The sequence below is a fragment of the Erythrolamprus reginae genome, chromosome Z (genome assembly GCF_031021105.1).
Source record: "Erythrolamprus reginae isolate rEryReg1 chromosome Z, rEryReg1.hap1, whole genome shotgun sequence".
NCBI classification, from domain to species: domain Eukaryota; kingdom Metazoa; phylum Chordata; class Lepidosauria; order Squamata; family Dipsadidae; genus Erythrolamprus; species Erythrolamprus reginae.
The window spans coordinates 113,573,682-113,595,199 of record NC_091963.1 but is presented as its reverse complement, the minus strand read 5'-3'; the positions used below and the strand labels follow the sequence as shown (position 1 = coordinate 113,595,199).

At 37.3% G+C, this 21,518-nt stretch overlaps 1 protein-coding gene and 1 long non-coding RNA gene across 2 annotated transcripts in view; one reads left to right on the top strand and one right to left on the bottom strand.

Moving 5' to 3' along the window:
• Positions 1-3,607: 3,607 nt before the first annotated feature.
• On the bottom strand, positions 3,608-10,353 carry LOC139176001 (uncharacterized). The gene is made up of 6 exons (XR_011560595.1): positions 10,188-10,353; positions 9,470-9,552; positions 8,697-8,834; positions 8,022-8,118; positions 6,175-6,241; positions 3,608-5,407 (listed from the first exon to the last, which is right to left on the bottom strand). It is a non-coding gene; the product is annotated as an uncharacterized lncRNA (long non-coding RNA).
• The window catches only part of LOC139175999 (uncharacterized), a 37,637-nt gene continuing 20,749 nt past the window's right edge, over positions 4,631-21,518 (top strand). Inside the window, exon 1 of the mRNA XM_070767477.1 lies at positions 4,631-5,518. Within this exon, the coding sequence (XP_070623578.1) occupies positions 4,969-5,518 (550 nt within the window). The 5' untranslated portion in view covers positions 4,631-4,968. The remainder of the gene's footprint in view (positions 5,519-21,518) is intronic.

The following is a 21,518-nucleotide window of genomic DNA, read 5'->3' as shown; positions in this document are numbered from 1 at the left end:
CAGTAAATGACTCTAAATTTATTAATTAGTAATACTTGGGTGTACTTTCTCGACCTGTTGCTTTCCAGAGGTATTAAACATCAGCTCCCATAATCTGCAATAGATACTAATTTGATAAAGGCCACTGCAGTCAAAGTGCTTACTTTGTTTAGCTGTCTAGGGATGGTAAATTTACCCTCTCCCCTCTCATATACACTAGCAGAGAACTAGTTTGTCTGCATTACTGTGTGCAGTGGGCATACCTAAACAAAAAAGTGGGCATACTTAGATGCAATGGTTATGGTGAATACTTTTAGATTTCTAGGACAGAGTTTTCCTTCAGTTCCTTCGTTCTGGGAGAGGTGAGAAGGACCCGAATTTCAACTATTTTCTTTATTTTAAATAATCTCCATATTGCACAGGGAGGGGTTCATCTTCCCTGGACTTGCTTTCTCCACAACTTTAATCACTTCTTGGCCAACAGAGGTTGGCAGGGAAGGCTGAGTTTTATAGTCCATCATATTTGGAGGGAGGCACACAGAATAGATTTCAGACCAACAGAACTTTAATTTGACCTTCATCTGTTGAGGCACTTTGTTTTTGTATTCAAAGCCTATGCCAAAGTCTCACTGAAGACTTTGATTTTTGGCTTGCACCTTGTTTCCTAGTTTGAAGCCTTAAGGGAAATTTTCCCCAAAGGGCAAAAGTCTTTGGATGGCAGTTGGAATAATGTTCTCTACATCCCCCCCTCCCCTTTTCACTTCCTCCCCACTTCTCTTTCTCTCACACACCAAAAATGTGCAAACATTATAAACATTTTTGTTGTGTATTTCTGGTGTTTATATGCAAATTAGGAAATAGACAGTTAGATCTTCTCTTATGCATACAGAACATTCCTCTGAATTCCCTTCAAAGTCTGCATTTGGGGAAAGCAATTATTTTTCAGCGCATATCAAGGTTGAGTCTTCCCCAAACGTTTCCCCAGGTTATAAGAAAGAGGGCTTCCATATTACATTTTGAGATAAATTAGTGAGGTTAAAAATAAGATTTTTAAAAAAAATGGGATTCAGATCCAAATGTGATATTAACAGGTAAGATATTTCAATGTGTAACTGCATAATGACCATGAATGCTCTTTAGATATAATAGAGTTATAATCCCCAATTGACGTCTTCCGGAGAAACTAAAATCAAGAGAGCTTGATTTTAAGGATCTAGCTGTATTGATGTATTATAAATTTATAATACATCAATATAGCTAGATCCTTAAAGACAAGCTCTCTTGATATTAGTTTCTCCAGAAGAAGTCAACTGAGGGCTAAAACTTTACAGTTCATAATTTTACCACCATTGTGCATGGTTACTAAAAAGGATATCTCATTGAATTCAATGTAACTTTCTTCCAAAAACGGGATACAGGATTGCCACCAAAATATTATCACAGTTTTCAGGAAGGAGTTATATAAATTTTAAATTAACACATGTAAAAAATAAAGTGTTCTTGATAGGTGCACACTTAAAATTGTGTGTTTAATTTTCTTCCATTTTGAAAATCAAGATGTTTAAAAGGCTTTTCCCATTCAAGGGTAGAATATATGGGAATTTTCTGAATTAATAGATTGCATAATTTTAATGAAATCCAATCACTGATTTTGACTATTTATTATTTTCATAAGGTGTTACTTAATTTATAGGTGGCAGATTAACTTCAGCAGAGTATTTTTTGAGAAATTGATATGAGCCTATTTTAGTGGTTGTGTGGTATAATTCATTTATTCTACAGGCTGTAAGTCTTGAGGCATTCAATGAACTTTCTCCCTAATCAACATCCTTTGGTCAAAACATTTTCAACAAACAAGCAAGCAAAAATAACCTTGCTGGACAATTTGTATCATATTGTTTTCTGCTCATATATTGTGCAAAGCAAAGACTTTTGAATAGTGTTTAATAAGCCATAATGTCTGACTTCATATATAAAGATAATCGCCATGAGTTTAGCATTTAATGTGTAACTACATTACAGTTTGTTAGTCGTGGATTATATAGATGCATGAATCCAATAGAGATTTGCTCAGGAAACTATACCACCAACAAAACATAATCATGATTGTAGTCGGACCTTGGATTCAGAGGGAAAAAATTCAAATGGAGAGGAAAAGCATTTAAAAATTGCAAGAAATGAATAGTTTTAAAATGTAGGGCTGATCCACATTATTTTTGGTTTTCTGAGATCTCTCCCCACCATAAATTGTAATTGTTTTCATGATAGAAAACTTGCTGTCCAAAATCTACCATTTGCCAATTGTATCTAACAGTGGGATCAACTTCTATAAATGAGTGTGTGCCCCTAAATGTGAGCCTTTCCCCTGTCTTCTATGTAGCTCATTTCAGTACTAATCTGGATTGATATGGTTAAAATTAATTGATTGGCTGGTTTTACTTTATAGATTCTTTTGTTTGCTCAGTGTAGCAATATTCACAATATTCACAGCAACCCTAGGGACTTTAGGATTCGTTTTGCTATCACGCATTGAGTGACTTCATTGACCTGTGCTTATCAGGAACTATTTTCCCATGAGATTGTGCCTTGTTTATGTAAAAACAATTTTATATAAGTAGAACTTCCTTTCAGAGAAAGTTTGTTTATGATCCAAGACTGTTACTTCCTGGAATAGTTGGAAAGTTCTGCAGGAAAGTTCAAGCCGGTCCCCTAAAGGATCACTAACAGTTTCAAGGTGAGGGAGTTGTTTTCTCAAGCCCAAGACAATGGAAGGAAAAACAGCCTCAGTTCTTTCATTGTTATGGAACTGATGTTCCAAAAGGTTTAATTATTCCTAGAACTGGATTAGACTGCACATATTTGGCAATGCTCAGTTAAACAAAATCTTAGAAAAGACAGCCCAAATTTTCTATAAATGTACATGAGGTTATGCCTGTTTTTTATATATACTGTTTTTTATGAGATTATTAATTTCAATTGGAATCTGGATGGGTGGGCATTGGATTTGGTATTGTGTACTGTACTGTTTTTTATTATTGTTGTGAGCCGCCCCGAGTTTGCGGAGAGGGGCGGCATATAAATCCAATAAACCTAAACCTAAACCTAAAAGATTAAAACAAACCATTAGGAATGGGAGTTTTTCTAAGCACACAACCAAGATCACATCTCACTTTCCTTGGAAATAAGTCCTACTTTGCTCAGTTGGAATTATTTTCCTGCTAAGTGTAGGAAGGAGGTTAATATTAAATGGAGAAAAGATAAGGAGAGAATGAGTCTCCCTTTTCATCTGGATCCAATTATTTTAATGGGAAATTATTCTCAATAGAACCATGTCCTTCATGTAGTTTTTGGAAGGTGCACACATATATTTAATTGATGGGTCAGTTTATAGGCTTGTAAATCATTGAATGCAATGAATAAGTAAGTAGATGGCTCTCAGACTTGCCCATGTTTAGAAAGTTGTTTAACACGTGCTTCAGACATTCCAGATTAACCTGCTACTTTTACTTCCATTCTTTTTTGTCTACATCACATTCCGGTTACAGAAACCTTTTTGGAGAGCAAATAAGAAAAAGAGAATGCAATGGCAGTGATCCAATGGGAGGTTTTTAAGACAAACCACAGACCAGAGTACAGCCTGAATTAAACAGTTACAAACTTAATCTTTCTATACAATTGGCTAATACCAATTGTATAACTCTCTGAAGAACCACATGTATGAATTAACTGATTTATTTCTACATAGCAAAAACAATATGTGATTTGGTATAGGAAGAATATTAGACAGAAATCAGTGGAAGCTGTATTCTCCAGTTGAGAAATGGTCTTTTTGGCATCTCTTCAAGCACAAGCTTGACCTCCCTGTCTTTTTTTTCAAAATACAAGAACACATGCAATTATAGATGTGCACATTTACACATTTGGTTGTTAAATGCAATTATTTACATTTAATCATTGTACAATTGCTTCAAAACCCTTCCTATTGCACATCCTGCTTTCCAGTTGCTGAGGAGGAATAGATAATCTGGACAAAGGAGGAATGGAATAAATTGGCTTGTTTGCCCATTTAAAATGTTCCACCATGATGTGTCTTCTCTCAGAACATTACCACAACGCGTTTTTTTTTTAATTTTAAAAAAGCAATGCGCATTTGTTTTGTTTTTAAAAAAACACCACCTAAACTTAAACTTGATGGTGGTGGTCCTGAGAGAAATGGATGACAGGTCGGCATTCAAGGCTATTACCACCGGTAGAATATACGCATTCAGTGTTGTTGTTTACAGCCATTGGTATGTAGTCTAGTCTTCCAATTCTAGGCCTCACGTTGGCCCTGTCTCCAGCAATACGCGTCGCCGCCGACCTTCTAAGCCTTGCAGAAGTGAGGTTCACGAAAGGCGCAGACGTGCAGACCAGGAATGCAGCGCGGCAGATAAGGCCGGGTCAAGTGCCTATCAAAATGTTTGGGCCTCAGACAGGGCTGCGCAATTGGCACCTCCTTTAGATTACATGTCGGGTAAGTAAGTGGACGGGCGGCGGGAGGAGTGGCGCGACGGGGATGAATTGCAGCAGACGTCTGCCGCGAGTGCCCCCCACCCCACCCCGTCTCTGCTTTCTTCCTTTCTTCCTAAAAGAAAAGATGAATCCTTTCGCAAAGCAGTAAAGTTTGCCATTAAAATTGACACCGGGGGATGTCCGTAAAAGCCAAGTCCATCTAGGATTGGTTAGCCCGCCGGAAGTGGCTGGGAGCCCGGCGCATTTTCCAACAGATAAGCGCCCTGCTGGAGGCCTTTCCCTTTGAAAGAGGCTCTTCCTCTCGCAGGCGCGCACACGTGGGCACCTATCCTTTTGGGTGCAACCCCTCCAGGATTTAGCCCTCTGCGACCTGTCGAAGCCAATAGCTGGGCTTTGGGGCTAGGCACACGCCACCCTCTGTTTGGAGAGGATTCGCCCTACCGAGGGTTGAGACGGGGGTTCAATGGGTAAAGAGGCATGAGTCACCCCTCGTCCGGACTTGGGTGCCTTCCTCTCCCTTTCCACCATCCCGGTTGGCGAAGTTCTCCTCATCATGACTTTTTCTCACAAAAAAGCGGCTCTCCTTGTCTCTACGGTCCCGGACGCAAAGACCAGGATTCCTCCTGCTCGGAAGTAGAGGCAGATAAATTTTCTCCAAGTTGTCAGGGAGAAGATTCTCTCCTTGAGCTGGAGAGGAAAGAGCCGGTTCTCTTTATCCGAACCCCGAAGTCAACTGCCCGACCCATTTCCCTTCCGAAACTTCCTTTAGCTACCTGTCCGAAACAGGTTTCTAGCCAAGCACCACCATCATCTGCCGATGGAAACTTATCCCGAAGTAGCTTCCCATCCTCTCCTTCATACTTTGCAGATGGAAAAAATTGCAAGGTGTCCGTCGGGCTGAAACCTGGTGATGGACCTGTAGAAAGCAAAAGAGAAGAAGGGGATGAGGAGGAAGAGGAAGCAGACAAGAAAGATGGCTTGCAAACATCCTCCTTAGAGTTCTCTACGCTGGATGAAACTTCACCAGGTGGGTCAATTTCAGCTGGGATAAGAAGGGGAAGAGGAGGTGGCATTCTGCAAAAGCAACAAGGGGGGGGGGGAGGATAACCTTCAAAATAATTGTTTCAGGATTTTAAAAAAAGTGTGTGTTTTGACTCTCAGGGTGCAAAACTTGACAGAGCATAATCACCAAAACTGGAGCTGTGAGGTTAAAATTGTAAAAGCGAGTAAATTAAAATTAAAGAAAATTAATTAAGAAAATTAAAGAGGATATGACATTGGCTTTCTGATTCTGACAAGTGGGGTAAGAGCAAGGAGGATGGTCAACTGCTACCCCACCCCCTCCGGATCTCCAGGGAAACAGCTGGGCAGAAAGTTACATTTAAGGCAGCTGAGGACCATATTGATATAAAGATATTATTTTATAAGCATGCAATAAAAATGAGATGCGGAAACTGGAAAATATTGGGAGTGAAGGGGAAATTTCAGTTAGACATGCAGAATTGAAGAGATCCATCTTGATGATAATTATGAATTCCCGGTATTTGATTTCAAGGCCGGAAACCCCCTCTCTGCATTCCAGAATAGATGCAAAAGTGAGACCTGTAATGGGTACAAAGAAAACTACAAAGGGTACCAACCATAAAAAAAGCAAACTTGATAAAAATTCAGAGGGCAAAATACCTTTGGCCTTGAAAATCTATGCCTTCAAGAAAACTCCTTTGATGCCCATCCTCTCCTAGTCCGGATTCTGTTTTTTAAAAAAAGAATCTGGTATGTTATTTCTAAAGATGTTTTCCTTGCCATTCATTAGGATTGCATTCAAACAATATTGCAGGTGATTGCAACCCAATTTTTGGCTTTTCTTGATACATTGAGCCATACACAATTGAAATGGATTCAGTTTGCAGTATATGCTAAGACAAAACACCATCTACCCTTACCAACATTGGCCAGTTGTTCCAGTGAATGTGTTATTTAGCTGACCTGGTTTAGTTATTGTTTAATAATAACATCTTATCCACTTGGAAGAAGCAACTCAAGTATCTTTAAACTTCTTAACAATATGTTACTGCCCCTTACTTTCTATGTTATATAGTCAACTGAAGATTTTTTTTAAAATAGAAACCCTGGCTATTGCAAATAATTGTAAAGAGCTTTTTAATTAAAATGTTAATGTCCACTTTTACAAATCATACAATAGTAGTAGTTAAGTGTGCTTTAGTTAGGCAAGAATCTTTCATCCCTGTGGTGATTTGAAATGAGATCAAATGGACAGCTGAGCAATCCTAAGAAAATCATTCTTCCTTACCCAAGCCCTAATCAAACTTCAGGCAATGGACTTGAAAAACAACCATTGCCCAAGGCCCAAGCTTTAGGAGGCCGGTTGCAATAGTGCAGTTCAAAATCAAAGAGAATTTCTAATTGCTGTTGACTTGAAAAGGAACTATTTGTCCCGCTCCCTGAGCAGAATTAATGTAAAACTAGAATCTAGAGCTGGGAATTTTGAAGGGCATTCAGAACTTATTTTTTGTGCAATAAGGGGGGTGCAATATGTTGAGAAAATTTATTAGAAATTGTGATTTTTTTTTAAATTCAAACACACACACATGCACGCAAAAAGAGTTTACATAAAAGCAGTAAATACGCTCTGCTCAAATTAATAATCATGATTACCAAAGATTGCTTTATTTTGAAATAGCTTGTATCCTATGACAATATCTTTAACACCATCAAACAACAAAATTTGCCTATTCCCAGTCCTTGGGAAGGAGTCACTAGGCAGACAAAAATGCCAAATTTAGCCTAAACATCCCGGCTGAGATGGACAATATAACCATAATAATAATTTTTATACTGCCTGGCTTTCAGTGACTCTTGGTGTTTGACAATTTTTAAAAATATTTAAAAGCAAAGAACAATTCAAAATTGACAAAACTGAAACAATGCAAAAGAACAACAATGACAAGGAATATAAACTCAGAGGGAAAGAGAAAGGAAGGGGGTACCAATCATTTTCTCCAAAAAGAGTGAAGAGGCAGACCTTTAAGGTCCTTCAAAATATCAGTAGGGCATTATTCAGGTATAAGCACAAAATAACATTCTTAATTTCCATTTCTAAGGAAATCTGTATAAGTTCGGGCTGAGCTTACTTTACATTTTGATACAACTGCTAGGTTCTGCGACTCTCTGGATTCTGAGTATAATCGGAAATTTGACTAATCGGGAATAATTACTTTCCCAATTATTGCAAAAAGTTTTTGCTTACTGGAATCCAGAAATTAAGTCTTTTGTGAAATAAAGTAGAAAGAGAAAAACATTCAGTGAGGGAGACTAGAGAGGAGAAAGTAATTGTGATGGAACTGGTTTCTAAGGTGCAGATTGCATGTCCTAATCCCATTCACTTAAGAAGTAAATCCTGAGAATGAAATAGGATTCAGTTCGAGATAAACATTGGGACGAGGCTGCAAGATGGGCTTTTCCCTATCACCTTCCCTTCCCAAAATGAGTACAAGTAAAGTATAAGATACCTGTAAATAAAGGGGGTTTCTTGTATATTCATATCTGTGATCTGTTTGTTTTACTTTGGATTTTGGTTTTTGTCCTTTGGTCTCAAAAATCTCTCTCCTAAAAAGAAAAGGAAAATTATGGAAACAGCATATTATAAACATGTTAAGATTGATAATTGATAAAAAGACACTTAAGGGTATGGAAATATTGTTTTTATTTTAAAAAGCCAGTTCAATACTGCAATTGGGCTGATTATATCAAGTTGGATTTCAACCTGAACTTCAGACTGCTGTAGAGCTGAACTGGATTTAAAGAAAAAAATGGGTGTTGTAGATTACAGTAGAAAACATATTTTAATGTATCCTTCCTTATTTATTTAGAGATGAAATCAATTAAATGTTTTCTTAGAAATCTTCCATTATCCTCAGGTTTAAAAGAATGTTTTTAATTATCCTGATCTATTCTCTTGACTGAACATCCAAAATTTTTGAAATTGCTGGCAAAATAAAGTAGTTTTTTGTTACTGTTTACCCCATTGAGGTTTATGTTAGCTCTGACTATTCAGAATATGCATAGAAACCTCGGAGCTAAAGGAATATAGCTGGGACTATAAGTTTCCTTCCCCGTAGACATAATTTATACCTTTGGCTAAAAAAATTCTCTACTCGCTAGTTCTTCTCCAAACATTAACAAACCTGAAATAACCTTGGAATTCAATATGGTTATATCAGTTAGCTAAAAATTAGTCTTCTCCAAAACAAGCCTCTCTGGATCTAAACTGGAAATAAGTTCCTCCATTATGGCTCCTCCAAGCGATGTGTGACTCAGCCATCCTGTAAGGGAGAAGGGGAGAAATCCAATTTAGGAAAGTTTAAAATGCTGTACAGATGGAGACAGCATTGACTTCTTCGAATGAGTTGCTCAAAAACATTCTAGCAATTTATGGTGATGGAAGAAACATTCAAAGGAACAATGTTGCTTATTTTCTACCTGCTGTTAAAATTATGTTGGTTTTTTTTAAGAGAAGGTTTTGCCCTTAACCATTTTGCTGCAAAATAACCAACAGCCTCATGCTTGCTAATTAAAGAAAGACTTAATTGCTTGAATCAGTAGCTTCCAAAGCATATGCAGAAAGCAATTTGATCGGATACTTTAAAAAACAAACAAACTACCATTAAAACAAACTACCATGAACCTTGAATGGAGCATAATTTCTTTCACTTTAAAATGACGTGTTGAATGCAGTGCTATTGAATGGATCAGCAAAGTTCTGTTTGAACAGTTTTAACAGCTGGCAAAATAGTGTTGGACTCATGATAATCAAGATACGTTTTTGATAAATATATATAATCTGTATTTGCTTTAAAAAATAAGTAAATATGCATGGATTTTAAGTGATTTCTGGAGTTATCTTCCTAGTTTTCAGAGATGCAAAGCTAGTTTGTCTAACTATCTCTTAATTTCTCACCATCCATCCAGATGCACAGTAGCTTTATAGCTACGTGTTGTTGTTTTTTGTTCAGAAGGCAATTTAGTAATCAGGTTCTGGTCCTGCAAGAAAAGATTGAGATCTTGGATGAATATTTATTTGGAAGCAAGACTCACTTATTGTAATTAATCTCCCTAAAGATAAAGTCTCCTTTGAGACAGGTTTGCCTCCTGGTAACTTCATGGACACATTAGTGTATTCTTCTTTGAGCATCCTAACACCTTAAAGAATTTACTTTTGGTTAATACTGTATACCCCCTTCGTGCTACAAGCAGTGCTGAGCATTTGTTATCCTGATCTTTATCTTTGCAGCCAATTTTGCACTTCTCCATCTTCTTTATTTTAGATAAATATATCTTCTCCTTTTGTTAATTCAAATTAAATTGAATAGGGTTTGGTCCTTATCCTTCCTTTAAAGGTGTGCCCATTTAGGATTGGTATAATACAGCTTCACCAGTACATGAGTCTTCAAATATAAACCCTATTGAGTTAAATAAAGTTTCCTCTTGCATAGAAGAGTGAATACTTACAAAACCCCATACTGTATTTATTCATTTAGAAGCAAGTTCCTTCCTGCTGTGCAGTTGACTTTACTTTTTAGTAATACTGCATTGATTTTTCGTTCTGGGACTATAGCTTCAAAGGGGGTCATAAACAAAAAAAAACATTCAAAAATAATAAATACTCTTCAACTTACTTTTGACTTGCCTCGTGAAATTCATTAGCTACTACTATTAAATATACAGAACTTTGATCTTAACCAGAAAAGATTTCTTGTCTGATGAATAGATCACACACTAGGCAGCTTCTATTTGTGAAAATAACCATTCAGAATTCTTTCCTTTATTTATCTAGGAGTGGAAAAAAGATCAAACAGTTATTGATAACCTAAATTTCCCTTGAAGTTGAATCTAATACTTTCTCTATGATATTTAATAATAACTGCATTCTTCTGTTGCAACATATTTTAACAGTAATTTTTTGCATTAAAGGAAGACCTATTACAATTCTTTATAAAAGAGGCTCTAAGGAATCACAAGAGAAAGCCATGTAAAATTATGTGAGCTTCTATTCTCCTAAACCTAAATGTGCAATGACTATACACAGCCAGAATTGCCTCTTTTAAAATCAGCATTTTTTTCCTGAAAACATTATCTTCCTTGTAGTTGTACTGAGTTTAAGGATTATTCCTGAAATCAAGTAGTGGTTTATTATTTTAGGCAGTAATAGTTACAGGATTTATTTATAAAATAGACATATTAAACCTAATAGGTTATAATTCTTTGTAGGCAGATTTAGAGTCTAACTTAAAAAAAAGCTTAATTTATGAAAATGCCCAGAAGTGGGAAAAAAATTTAAAAATTGAATTTTATATTTAATCTTAAACATTAAATGTTTTAACCTATCTTTTAAAAAATCATTAATTTATTTTGAGAGAGTGCCGCCTAGAGGTCATCTTAAGTGCTAACTAGGACAGCAGTTTTGCAAACCATCAATAGATAAAAACAATTGCCAAAAGGATTTGAAGTCACCCTTTGGAATTAATATCACAACTAACACCAGAATGAGTTCTAATGAGAAATATGTAGGCAACCCTTAGTGCCTCACATGCTTGCAATTTATTTTCAGTTTCTAGATCTATAATTTCACAGGAGGTAGTGATAATAGTAAAGAAGCACTTCATTTCTATGAGGGTAGTTTGCTTGAATGTTACAATATTAATTTCCCTTTCCCACCCCAAATATTAGTTTTATTGTCCTCTAAAAGGAGGCAATGCATCCAAATTTTAAAAAGAGAGATATTTAAATTAGTTCCTTTCCACTGCCCTGCTAGATTCTTTTGCTCAACCAGTTTTGCAGCCACTTCATTCTTAAAGCCATGAGTGGAACTTATTTGTTGCTCTCCCCCCCGCCCCCCTACCAACATTGTAAAGGTACACAGTGGCTATTTCTCTGACATGTGATGCTTATTTCAAACCATGTACTTTTAAAAACAGAGAGGAAACCAAAATCTAAAACAGTTTTCCCCACTGACTGTGTTGGATTACAGGTTTTATAACACCCACCCCATGGCCAAAATCTGGGAAAACTTTTGGTACACATTTTACCTTCTAAATAAACAACAGAACATTTGCAAACTATTGGAAAGACTTTGTGGAAGCAATTAAAATCATAAAGCGCTTTTCAATTTTTAAAATTTCTACAGATTTTGGATGTGAAATAATTTGCTGGAATTTATAGAAATTTTAATGCTGTTTTATGCATCTAAACTTTTATTTAATTAACATTCTATTAAATAATTCTTAAATATATCATAATACTATTTGTATTGATTTAAAAGCAATGCTGATATTTGAGAGGAGTAGGATCAGGATTCAATATATTTGAAACCTAACCAAATCATATATATCTATTGATGGGTTTAAAGCTAAGTTTCTTTTATGCCATATATGTGAATTGCATTTGTTGTTTAGCAGAATAATCTCCAAGAGACAATTCTTTGTTTTCTTTGACTATTTGTAATGGTTTAGAATTAAATTCTCAACAGATTTCATTCAGATTAAAACATGAGGAGGAATATGTAACTTTCCATCTAGCTGTTGGTGAACAATTGTCACTACTATCCTAATAACTGCTCAAGGCTATATTTCAGCCCCAAATATGTAGATTTAAACTTAGAATGTTTGCAATATTGGTCAGGCTGCCTGGAAAATTAGAAGAGTTGAAATTCATGCATCCAAAAGTTGTTAAGATTGGAAAGTGGTATCCTCACAAATCCTTTTCAATCTGATTGTAATAAACCTATCCTATGTGTGTGATATGAAATATTAGAAATAAGTTACAAGGAAATTCTCTTCCAATAAAATATATTGTCAGTATTTATGAAAATGTGGTTATTTTTATTACATGAATATCAACATTGTTTTCTTTTGATGTTTATAGTTTTATTTTGTTTATATAATAATTTGTAGACTATTTTACCCCAAACTGAATCAGTTAAAATGAGTTTCAAAATATAGGTGCAAACATAAAAAGTGAATAATTTATTGAAACCACCAAACTTAAAGTTACAATAGGAAAAAAAATTAGCCAAAATCAAGAATCAGCAAAGATGGCAGCATCCTTTTGAAAAATAAATATTTGCAATTAGAAAGGATAAGAAATTTTAGGAGCAGTGAGTTTGAAACAAAATGGGTAATTCTTCTTTTAACCATTTTTAAAATCTTGCCATTAAGTATTTCTCAAATGCAGACATAGTGATTGTAAATGCTAGGTATCTTTTCACAGAAAAAAAATCTTATAATCAGAATTTTTCAGATACTTAAGCTACATAACTTAAAATTCCAAAAGTAACAGTATTACTTTTCACTGTTTGACTCTGATTATTACTTTGATGGGAACCATTAGTCAGCAACCATGCCAGGAAAATGGCTTGAAAGTGACTATATGAACCACCAGAAGTCAAAGTCAAGGTGAACATTATTTTAATATATCTGCTAGAGTAAAAGCACCTTAAGATTTCAATCTTTCCCAATCAACATATTGGCATCAGTATTCTGCACTACTTCAGATTCCTAGAAAGCTTTCAAGGTCTGTTGAATGTAGAACACAGTTTAACTATCTGTAAAATATGTATGTGTGTAAGATCATACTTAGTTCTGATTGCATTGAATCAGCAGCACTAGGCAAACCAACCAAAGATAGGCTAAAAATTTTAAAGACACAGTTGACATCTAAACATCTGAAACAAATCCAAGTCTCAAAAGCTGGCACAATCTGCATTGTGTGAAGAATAGTTATTATATGCAAATATGTTTGCTTGGCAATTCTTAAGCACTATCAAATATAAATAATAAAGCATGACAAGTTGAAATATTACATATTTAAACATAAAGCTCTAGTTTAGAATGAGATTAAGTTTAATTTAAATTATTGTTTAAATTATTGTTTAATTTAAATAAATGAAAGGACTAATAGTGACAACTGTTCAGCAAGAGCTAGATGGAAAGTTACAAAGGCATTGTTTAGTTTAAATAATTCTTTCAGTGGTTGCATTATCATAATTATCATTGAAGAACTTTTATATGAATTTAGGAGAGAGGTACACTTAACTCCTTTTATAGAGCAAATATTGTTTGAAAGCAAGTACTGTCACTATAAAACTCGCTAATTTATTTTGGGAAGTACACGGACTATTATTATATTACTATCTTTTCCAATCTATGTTTTCTGGATGGGCAGTGAAGACTTTAATTCCCAGAATTCTCAGCAATGAGAATTGAATGCAAAGAGTCAGAATAAGTTAATTCATATGGTGAGTAGATACTGAATTCTTTAACAACAGTACCCAGCTACTGGGATGAAGATGAATGAATAATAATTGACCTTCCACTTCTGAGAACATAAAATCATTGAATGAATTGACTTTCCATTTCTAGAAACATAAAATCAAACTCTTATTCTTTGAACCTCGTCAGATTTAATTGAAGTTTATGTTACCAAAAGCTAGAGATAATTTTAGATGTTCTATTAAGGAAAAGTCAAGATAAGGCACACTGAATAATTTTATTGAGTAGATTTAAGATAAGGTACTTTTAGAGACTACAGCTTCATTATAATTAAATAATCTTTTCCCCTATAAGATCTCACTCTAGATTGGATGAATTCAGTATTTTCTGTTACATGAAAGCAAACATAATGAACCCTAAGAAAAGAATGATTAACTTTCATGGTTTGAACATTTCTTCCTTTCCTACCCATTCTTTTCTACATAACATACAATGTCAATGATGAATTCTCTATAATTTATGTACAGTGGTACCTCGAGATACGAGTTTAATTCGTTCCGGACCTGGGCTCTTAAGTCGAGCAGCTCTTATCTCGAACGACTTTTCCCCATAGGAATTAATGTAAATAATTTTAATTGGTTCCAGCCCTCAAAAAACTCACAAAGTTAGTCTAAATTATGCAGAAAGACATGTTTTTAATGAAGAAATGTACATGTACATATAAATGAATAATGAAGTTTCTTTCACTTAACTTGTAAACTTTCTTAAACTTTTAAATTTACATATGTTCAACTTCTCTGCCACCCAATCCTGTAGGACAGAGGTCCCCAACCCTTTTTGCACCAGGGACCGGCTTTAAGCGATCAAGAGAGGAATGGGTGAATGAATGGACGGAGGGTGGGAAGGAAGGAAGGAAAGAGGGAAGGGACAGGAACAGAAGAAGGAAGCAAGGAAACTTATGAAAGGGGAGAGTAAGAGAGGAATGAGTGAAGGGAGGGAGGGAAGAAGGTGGGAAGGAGAAAGAAAAGAAGAAATAGAGGAAGGGAAGGTAAAAGAGAGAAAGAAAAAGAGAAAGAAAGAAAGAAAGAAAGAAAGAAAGAAAGAAAGGGGGAAGGGACAGGAACAGAGGAAGGAAGCAAGGAAACTTATGAAAGGGGAGAGTAAGAGAGGAATGAGTGAAGGGAGGGAGGGAGGGAAGAAGGTGGGAAGGAGAAAGAAAAGAAGAAATAGAGGAAGGGAAGGTAAAAGAGAGAAAGAAAAAGAGCAAGAAAGAAAGCTGCAAGCCCCCCCCCGAGCCCCCCAGGCAGGCTGCAACCTTTTAAAACACGCGCGCCGCTTCGCAGCTGTCTCCTGAAGCCGAACGCGGAAGTTAGCGTTTGGCTTCAGGAGACAGCTCCTTGGCGCTTGTATCTCGAATTTGGGCTTGTAAGTAGAACAAAAATATCTCTCCCCTCCCAGCTCTTATCTCGAGTTGCTCTTAAGTAGAGCAGCTCTTATGTCGGGGTTCCACTGTATTACTTTTATGATGTTAAATTGCCTTAATGAAAATGTTATGTCATAATTATTAACAGTAGAACTGGATGCTAATAGTTATTATTTAACTTATGTTATTAAAAAAATGTTTGCTTGTTGTTGCTTTATTTATTTATTTATTTATTTATTTATTTATTTATTATTTAGATTTGTATGCCGCCCCTCTCCGCGGACTCGGGGCGGCTCACAGCAAAATATAACAATCGTAACAATTGTAACTTGTTAAGAGTCAGTCTAGAAATGTAATAAATAATAAATGCGCTGAAAATTATTTGATTTCATGAGAAAGGGGGAAAACTGGCTAAGGAAGCCTTGGTTAACTTGGGGAATTAATCAAAGATTATTAAAAGGATTACAAATGTTTGGATGAAGTCTTCATATCTTTCGTCATTGAAGAAAATCTAGGAGAGGAAGTTATGCTTCAGTACTTTCCCAGTAAATAGAACTAAAGAACTGGAGTAACCATTCATTCAACCATCTTTCAGCTGTGGTGAGGGGGACGTTTGCCCAGGTTCGCCTGGTGCACCAGTTGCGGCCCTATTTGGACCGGGACTCACTGCTCACAGTCACTCATGCCCTCATCACCTCGAGATTCGACTACTGTAATGCTCTCTACATGGGGCTACCTTTGAAAAGTGTTCAGAAACTTCAGATCATGCAGAATTCAGCTGCGAGAGCAATCATGGGCTTCCCTAGGTATGCCCATGTTACACCAACACTCCGCAGTCTGCATTGGTTGCCGATCAGTTTCCGGTCACAATTCAAAGTGTTGGTTATGAACTATAAATCCCTTCATGGCATCGGACCAGAATATCTCCGGGACCGCCTTCTGCCGCACGAATCCCAGCGACCGATTAGGTCCCACAGAGTTGACCTTCTCCGGGTCCCGTCGACTAAACAATGTCGTCTGGCGGGTCCCAGGGGAAGAGCCTTCTCTGTGGCAGCCCTGACTCTCTGGAACCAGCTCCCCCTGGAGATTAGAACTGCCCCCACCCTCCTTGCCTTCTGTAAACTCCTTAAAAGTCACCTCTGCCATCAGGCATGGGGGAATTGAGGTATTCCCCCCTCCCCGGGCCTATACAATTTATGTATGGTATGTCTGTGTGTATGTCTGGTTTAATAATGGGTTTTTAAAATTTTTTTAATTTATTGGATTTGTTGTGAATTGTTTTATTATATGTTGTGAGCCGCCCCGAGTCTACGGAGAGGGGCGGCATACAAATGTAATAAGTAAGTAAGTAAGTAAGTAAGTAAGTAAGTAAGTAAGTAAATAAATAAATCCATCCATCCATCCATTTAATTTTCTCAAATATGTATTGGTAGTATACATAGATATCATGCTGTTTATGTACATGAGATGGGTACTAGGATAGGGACAGTAGGCCCACTGATGCACTTATGCACGCCCCTTACTAACCTCTTAGGAATTGGATGAAGTCAACAGTAGATAACCTAAGGGTAAAGTTTTGGTTTACTTTGAGTTTGTATCTGTTGTATGTTAGTGTCTTGTGGTTGAAACTGGAATAGTTGTTGACAGGAAGGACATTGTAGCAGATGATTTTATGAGCTATGCAAAGACAACATAGTTCTAAGCTTTCTAAGTCTAGGATTTCAAGTCTGATTGCATAAGATATTCTTTTGGGAGTAGAGGAGTGGAGGGCAATGTTCCCCCTAGCGTGTAAGGGTGCGCGGCCGCGCAAGCAAAAACCAAACACCAGGCCCAACAGCTGATCTGCTCCTCCCAAGCTATTGGCCGGGGAGAAACCATCGTGGGCTCTCTGCCTCATGGCGAACTTCTGCGCCCCGCCATGTGCTGGGGGGTGGGGGAAAAAAAGCTGAGCGCTCTGCCATGAGCTTTAAAGAGAAAGGCGGAGGGAGGGCGAGGCAAGAGCTCCGGTTTGGGCAGCACCACAGGAGTGTATGTATGTGTGTATCCTGTGGGGGAAAAGGGGCGGTCATTCCTGTTGCTTGGGTGATGGTGCTGCCCAAACCGGAGCTCTTGTCCCGCCCTCCCTCCGCCTTTCTTTTAAAATCTCGCGCCCAGCCTCCCCCACCCAGAGGGACATGGCCCCTCCCCGAAGAAAACAGCTCTTTGCCTGCCGGGGAAGCGGGCTCTGCTGCTGCCATCGCAAAGAGCCTGCCTACCGGAAGAGAGCCTGCCTCTTCCCACACCTCCCTCCGGGTCTTGCAGCCCTGGCTTCTGGATTACGACAAGAGAAAGAAAAAGGGAGAGGAAAGAGATAAAAAAACAGAAATGAAGGTGAGAGAAATGAGAGCAAAAAGGGAGGAGAAACAAATGAGAGAGAGAAGGGGGGGATAGGTACACAGAAATGAGAGAGACCTGGAGGGAGAGAATGAGAGAGAGGGAAAAGAGAGAGAGAAAGAAAGAAAAAGGGAAGATAGGGAGGGAAAGAGAAGTGGAGAGGAAGGAAGGAGTGAGGGAAGGAAGGAAGGAGAAATGGAGGGAATAAGGAAGGAAGGGAGGGAGGAAGAATGAAATGAATGGAGGGACAGAGGCAGGAAGGACTTTTTGGGGGGGGGGATAATTTTTTCCCCTCTCAACATACATTCAAACAATACAGTGTGTCATCTAATTTTCCATGAATAAAATGCGGTATTTTGTTAGTAACTAATATCAATCATCAAAAGAGTTGCAAAAGGTTTTTTTTTCTAATTTTGACATCCAGTTACATACATTTTCTTTTAATTAAATTCCCTCCTTAATGTTCCTCCAAAAAATACACCAATTATATTTCTAACTTATTAACCATTATGCCAATGTGCTTCCTTCTTTATACATTTTTCTGTAAACCAAGAAAAACCTTGTATAACCAATCAGATGTTAACAAAAGAAAATTAAAAACAAAACATAAACATATACGAATTTCAGACTTCTCCCCCCCATCTAAATAGCACATTTACCTAATCCCAAATTTAAAAATTATTTCAACCCATCTAATATTTAGCCAATTAATACTTATCTACATTTCTTACTTAATTATTAATCTTAAATTTGAGTCAATTTGAGAAAAGAAAAAAGGGGTAAAAACCTAAATATTCTCTCTTTTCAATCAATTAAAAATCATTAATTTCCCCAACAATTCTAAATTCAATTCCTTTTATGCACTAATCCAAATCAGTATCACCTACTACATATCTTATTATAATCAATACTTCTAACTTTATTAAAACAGATCAGTGATTCCTGAAAAAATCATTAAAGTTAAGAAAGAGCAAACAAAACAATACTCCAATCTTAATCAACCCTTCTCAAACTCCATTTTCTTTAATCTGAACAGAACTTTGAACTGAACCCTTTTCTTTTTTCTTTTTTGTATACTCTCTTAATCCCCTTTTCCGTTTTATTCTTTCTATTCTTCCTTTTAGGAAGGAAGGACTTTGTTAGAAAAATAAAGGGGTTATTGGATCAAACTTTGGATACTTGACAATGTACTGTAGTTATGATGTTCCAGGATTATGTGAACATCTTTTGGGATCTTCTGACAAGCAACTGCTTAACGACTAATTCACTTAACGACTGTGGCAAGAAAGGTAGTAAAGTGAGGCAGAACTCACTTAATAACATCTTACTCAGGAGATAGAAATGTTGGCCTCCATTAGGGTCAGAACAGAAGTCGAGGATTATCTGTCTGACTAGTGCACTCTTTTAGAAGTAGATCAGGAATCCATTTTGAAGCTCCACAGAAGACATCTAGGGGAGAAGGCAGGTTGTCCTTGACTTACAACCATTCATATACTGACCGTTCAAAGTCACAACGGCCCTGAAAAAAGTGATTTATGCCCCTTTTTCACACTTATGATCTTCACAGCAGCCCCACGATCGTGTGATCAAAACTTGGCCGCCGTTTCATATTTATGACCGTTGCTGTGTCTTGAGGTCACATGACTCCCTTTTACGACCATCTCACAAGCAAAGACAATGGGGGAGGGGGGGGCGGACAAGCCAGATTTGCTTAATGACCGGGTTTCTAACCGATGCACGCCCAGGCATGAAAATGTGCCACTCAGACATTATACTTTTCCACCCACACCAAAAAAAATTAGAGGGAACATTGGGGAGGGCTCTTCTTGTAAAGTATCTCTAGATACTCTCTAATGTATTTATGTTTGAAATGTAGTGTAGGTTATCTATCTATCTATCTATCTATCTATCTATCTATCTATCTATCTATCTATCTATCTATCTATCTATCTAGATTTGTATGCCGCCTCTCTCCGAAGACTGGGGGCGGCTAACAACAATAAAGAAAACAATGTAACAAATCTAATATTAAAAAATATTCTAAAAAAACAAAAAAAACCCAAAACAACCCCAATTTAAAAAACCAGTCATACAAACAAGCATACCATGTATAAATTCTATAAGCTTAGGGGGAAGGGAAAAAATTTCAATTCCTCCATGCCTGACGACAGAGGTGGGTTTTAAGGAGCTTGCGAAAGGCAAGGAGGGTGGGGGCAACTCTGATATCTGGGAGGAGATGGTTCCAGAGGGTCGGAGCTGCCACAGAGAAGGCTCTTCTCCTGGGTCCCGCCAAATGACATTGTTTAGTCGACGGGACCCAGAGAAGGCCAACTCTGTGGGTCCTAACCGGTCGCTGGGATTCGTGCGGCAGAAGGCGGTCCCGGAGAATACAGCTCATCTGGTTCCAGACAGATGAGCTGTATTCAAGGATTGGTCTGGTGAAAGTTTTGTATGCTCTGGTTAGTAGTGTGATGTTAGCGGAGGAGAAGCTATGTAAGATTAGGTTAACAATTCTTGAAGGCTTTTTGGCAATGTTGTTGCAGTGGGCTTTGGCACTTAGATCATTTGATATGAGTATTCTAAGGTCTTTTACAGACTGAGGGTTGTCTGCAAGGTCTTGTCTGTTCAGCTAGTATTTGGTATTCTGATTCTTTTTAGTAGCTTAGTAAATATGATTGAAGAATTGGCTAGCTTGAAAATCATACTAAATCAGAGATTGCTTAATAAATTACCATGGCTGTATTCTCAGAGAACATCAAGTCATAAATTGGAATTGCCGAGTTCAGATGCTGCACTTTGTCAGAAACAAAGAAGTCACATTATAGCTCAGATGGTATCCATTAAGAGTTAAGAATCCAAATGTGAATTTGTTTAACTTTTGACCAAAAAAGAGAGCATACTGTCTTTTCTTTATGCAAGGGTTACATTCCTTGAAAAGCTTACTTAAAGCAAGATCAATAGAAAATGAAGGGTTGAGGGTCATGGATTCGAATGTTGTAACCTTCCCAGGGGAAAGGTGGCATAGAAATCTGATTAATAAAATAATAAAATAAACCTATATGCATTGACTGATACATTTCTAAATTTTAGACCTCTTTTCTTAAACACTACATTTTTCCTTCGTTGTGACATGGTCTTCATATAATGAAAGCATTTTTTGCAGCTATATTTCTAATGTTCGTGATTATTATGACAAAGGTAGAATGCATCATGAATTATATTCACATTATTTATTATTGTTATCCACATAATGAAAACTTAATAAGGCCACACTTGGAATACTGCATTCAGTTTTGGTCACCACGAAGCAAAAAGGATGTTGAGACTCTGGGAAGATTGCAGAGAACAGCAACAAAGATGATTAGGGGATTGGAGGCTAAAAGCTATGAAGGATGGTTGCAGGAACTGGGTATGTCTAGTTTAATGAAAAGAAGGACCAGGGGACACATTGATAGCAGTCTTCTAGTAACTCAGGGGTTGCCACAAAGAAGGGGGAGTCAACCTATTCTCCAAAGGATCTGAGGGTAGAACAAGAAGCAATGGGTGGAAGCTGAATAAGGAGAGAAGCAACTTAAAACTAAGGAGAAATTTCCTGACAGAACAATTAATCAGTGGAACAGCTTGCCTCCAGAAGTTGTGAATGCTCCCACACTGGAAGTTTTTAAGAAGAGGTTGTATAACTATTTGTCTGAAGTAGTGTAGGGTTTCCTGCCTAAGCAGGGGGTTGGACTAGAAGACCTCCAAGATCCCTTCCAACTTTGTTGTTGTTGTTATCATCACCATCAAGGGGTTTGGCAGGAAAACAATGCCGCTTGGCAGGACCCAGGGGAAGAGCCTTCTCTGTGGCGGCCCCAGCCCTCTGGAACCAACTCCCCCCAGAGATTAGAATTGCCCCCACCCTCCTTGCCTTTTGTAAGCTATTTAAAACCCACCTCTGCCGCCAC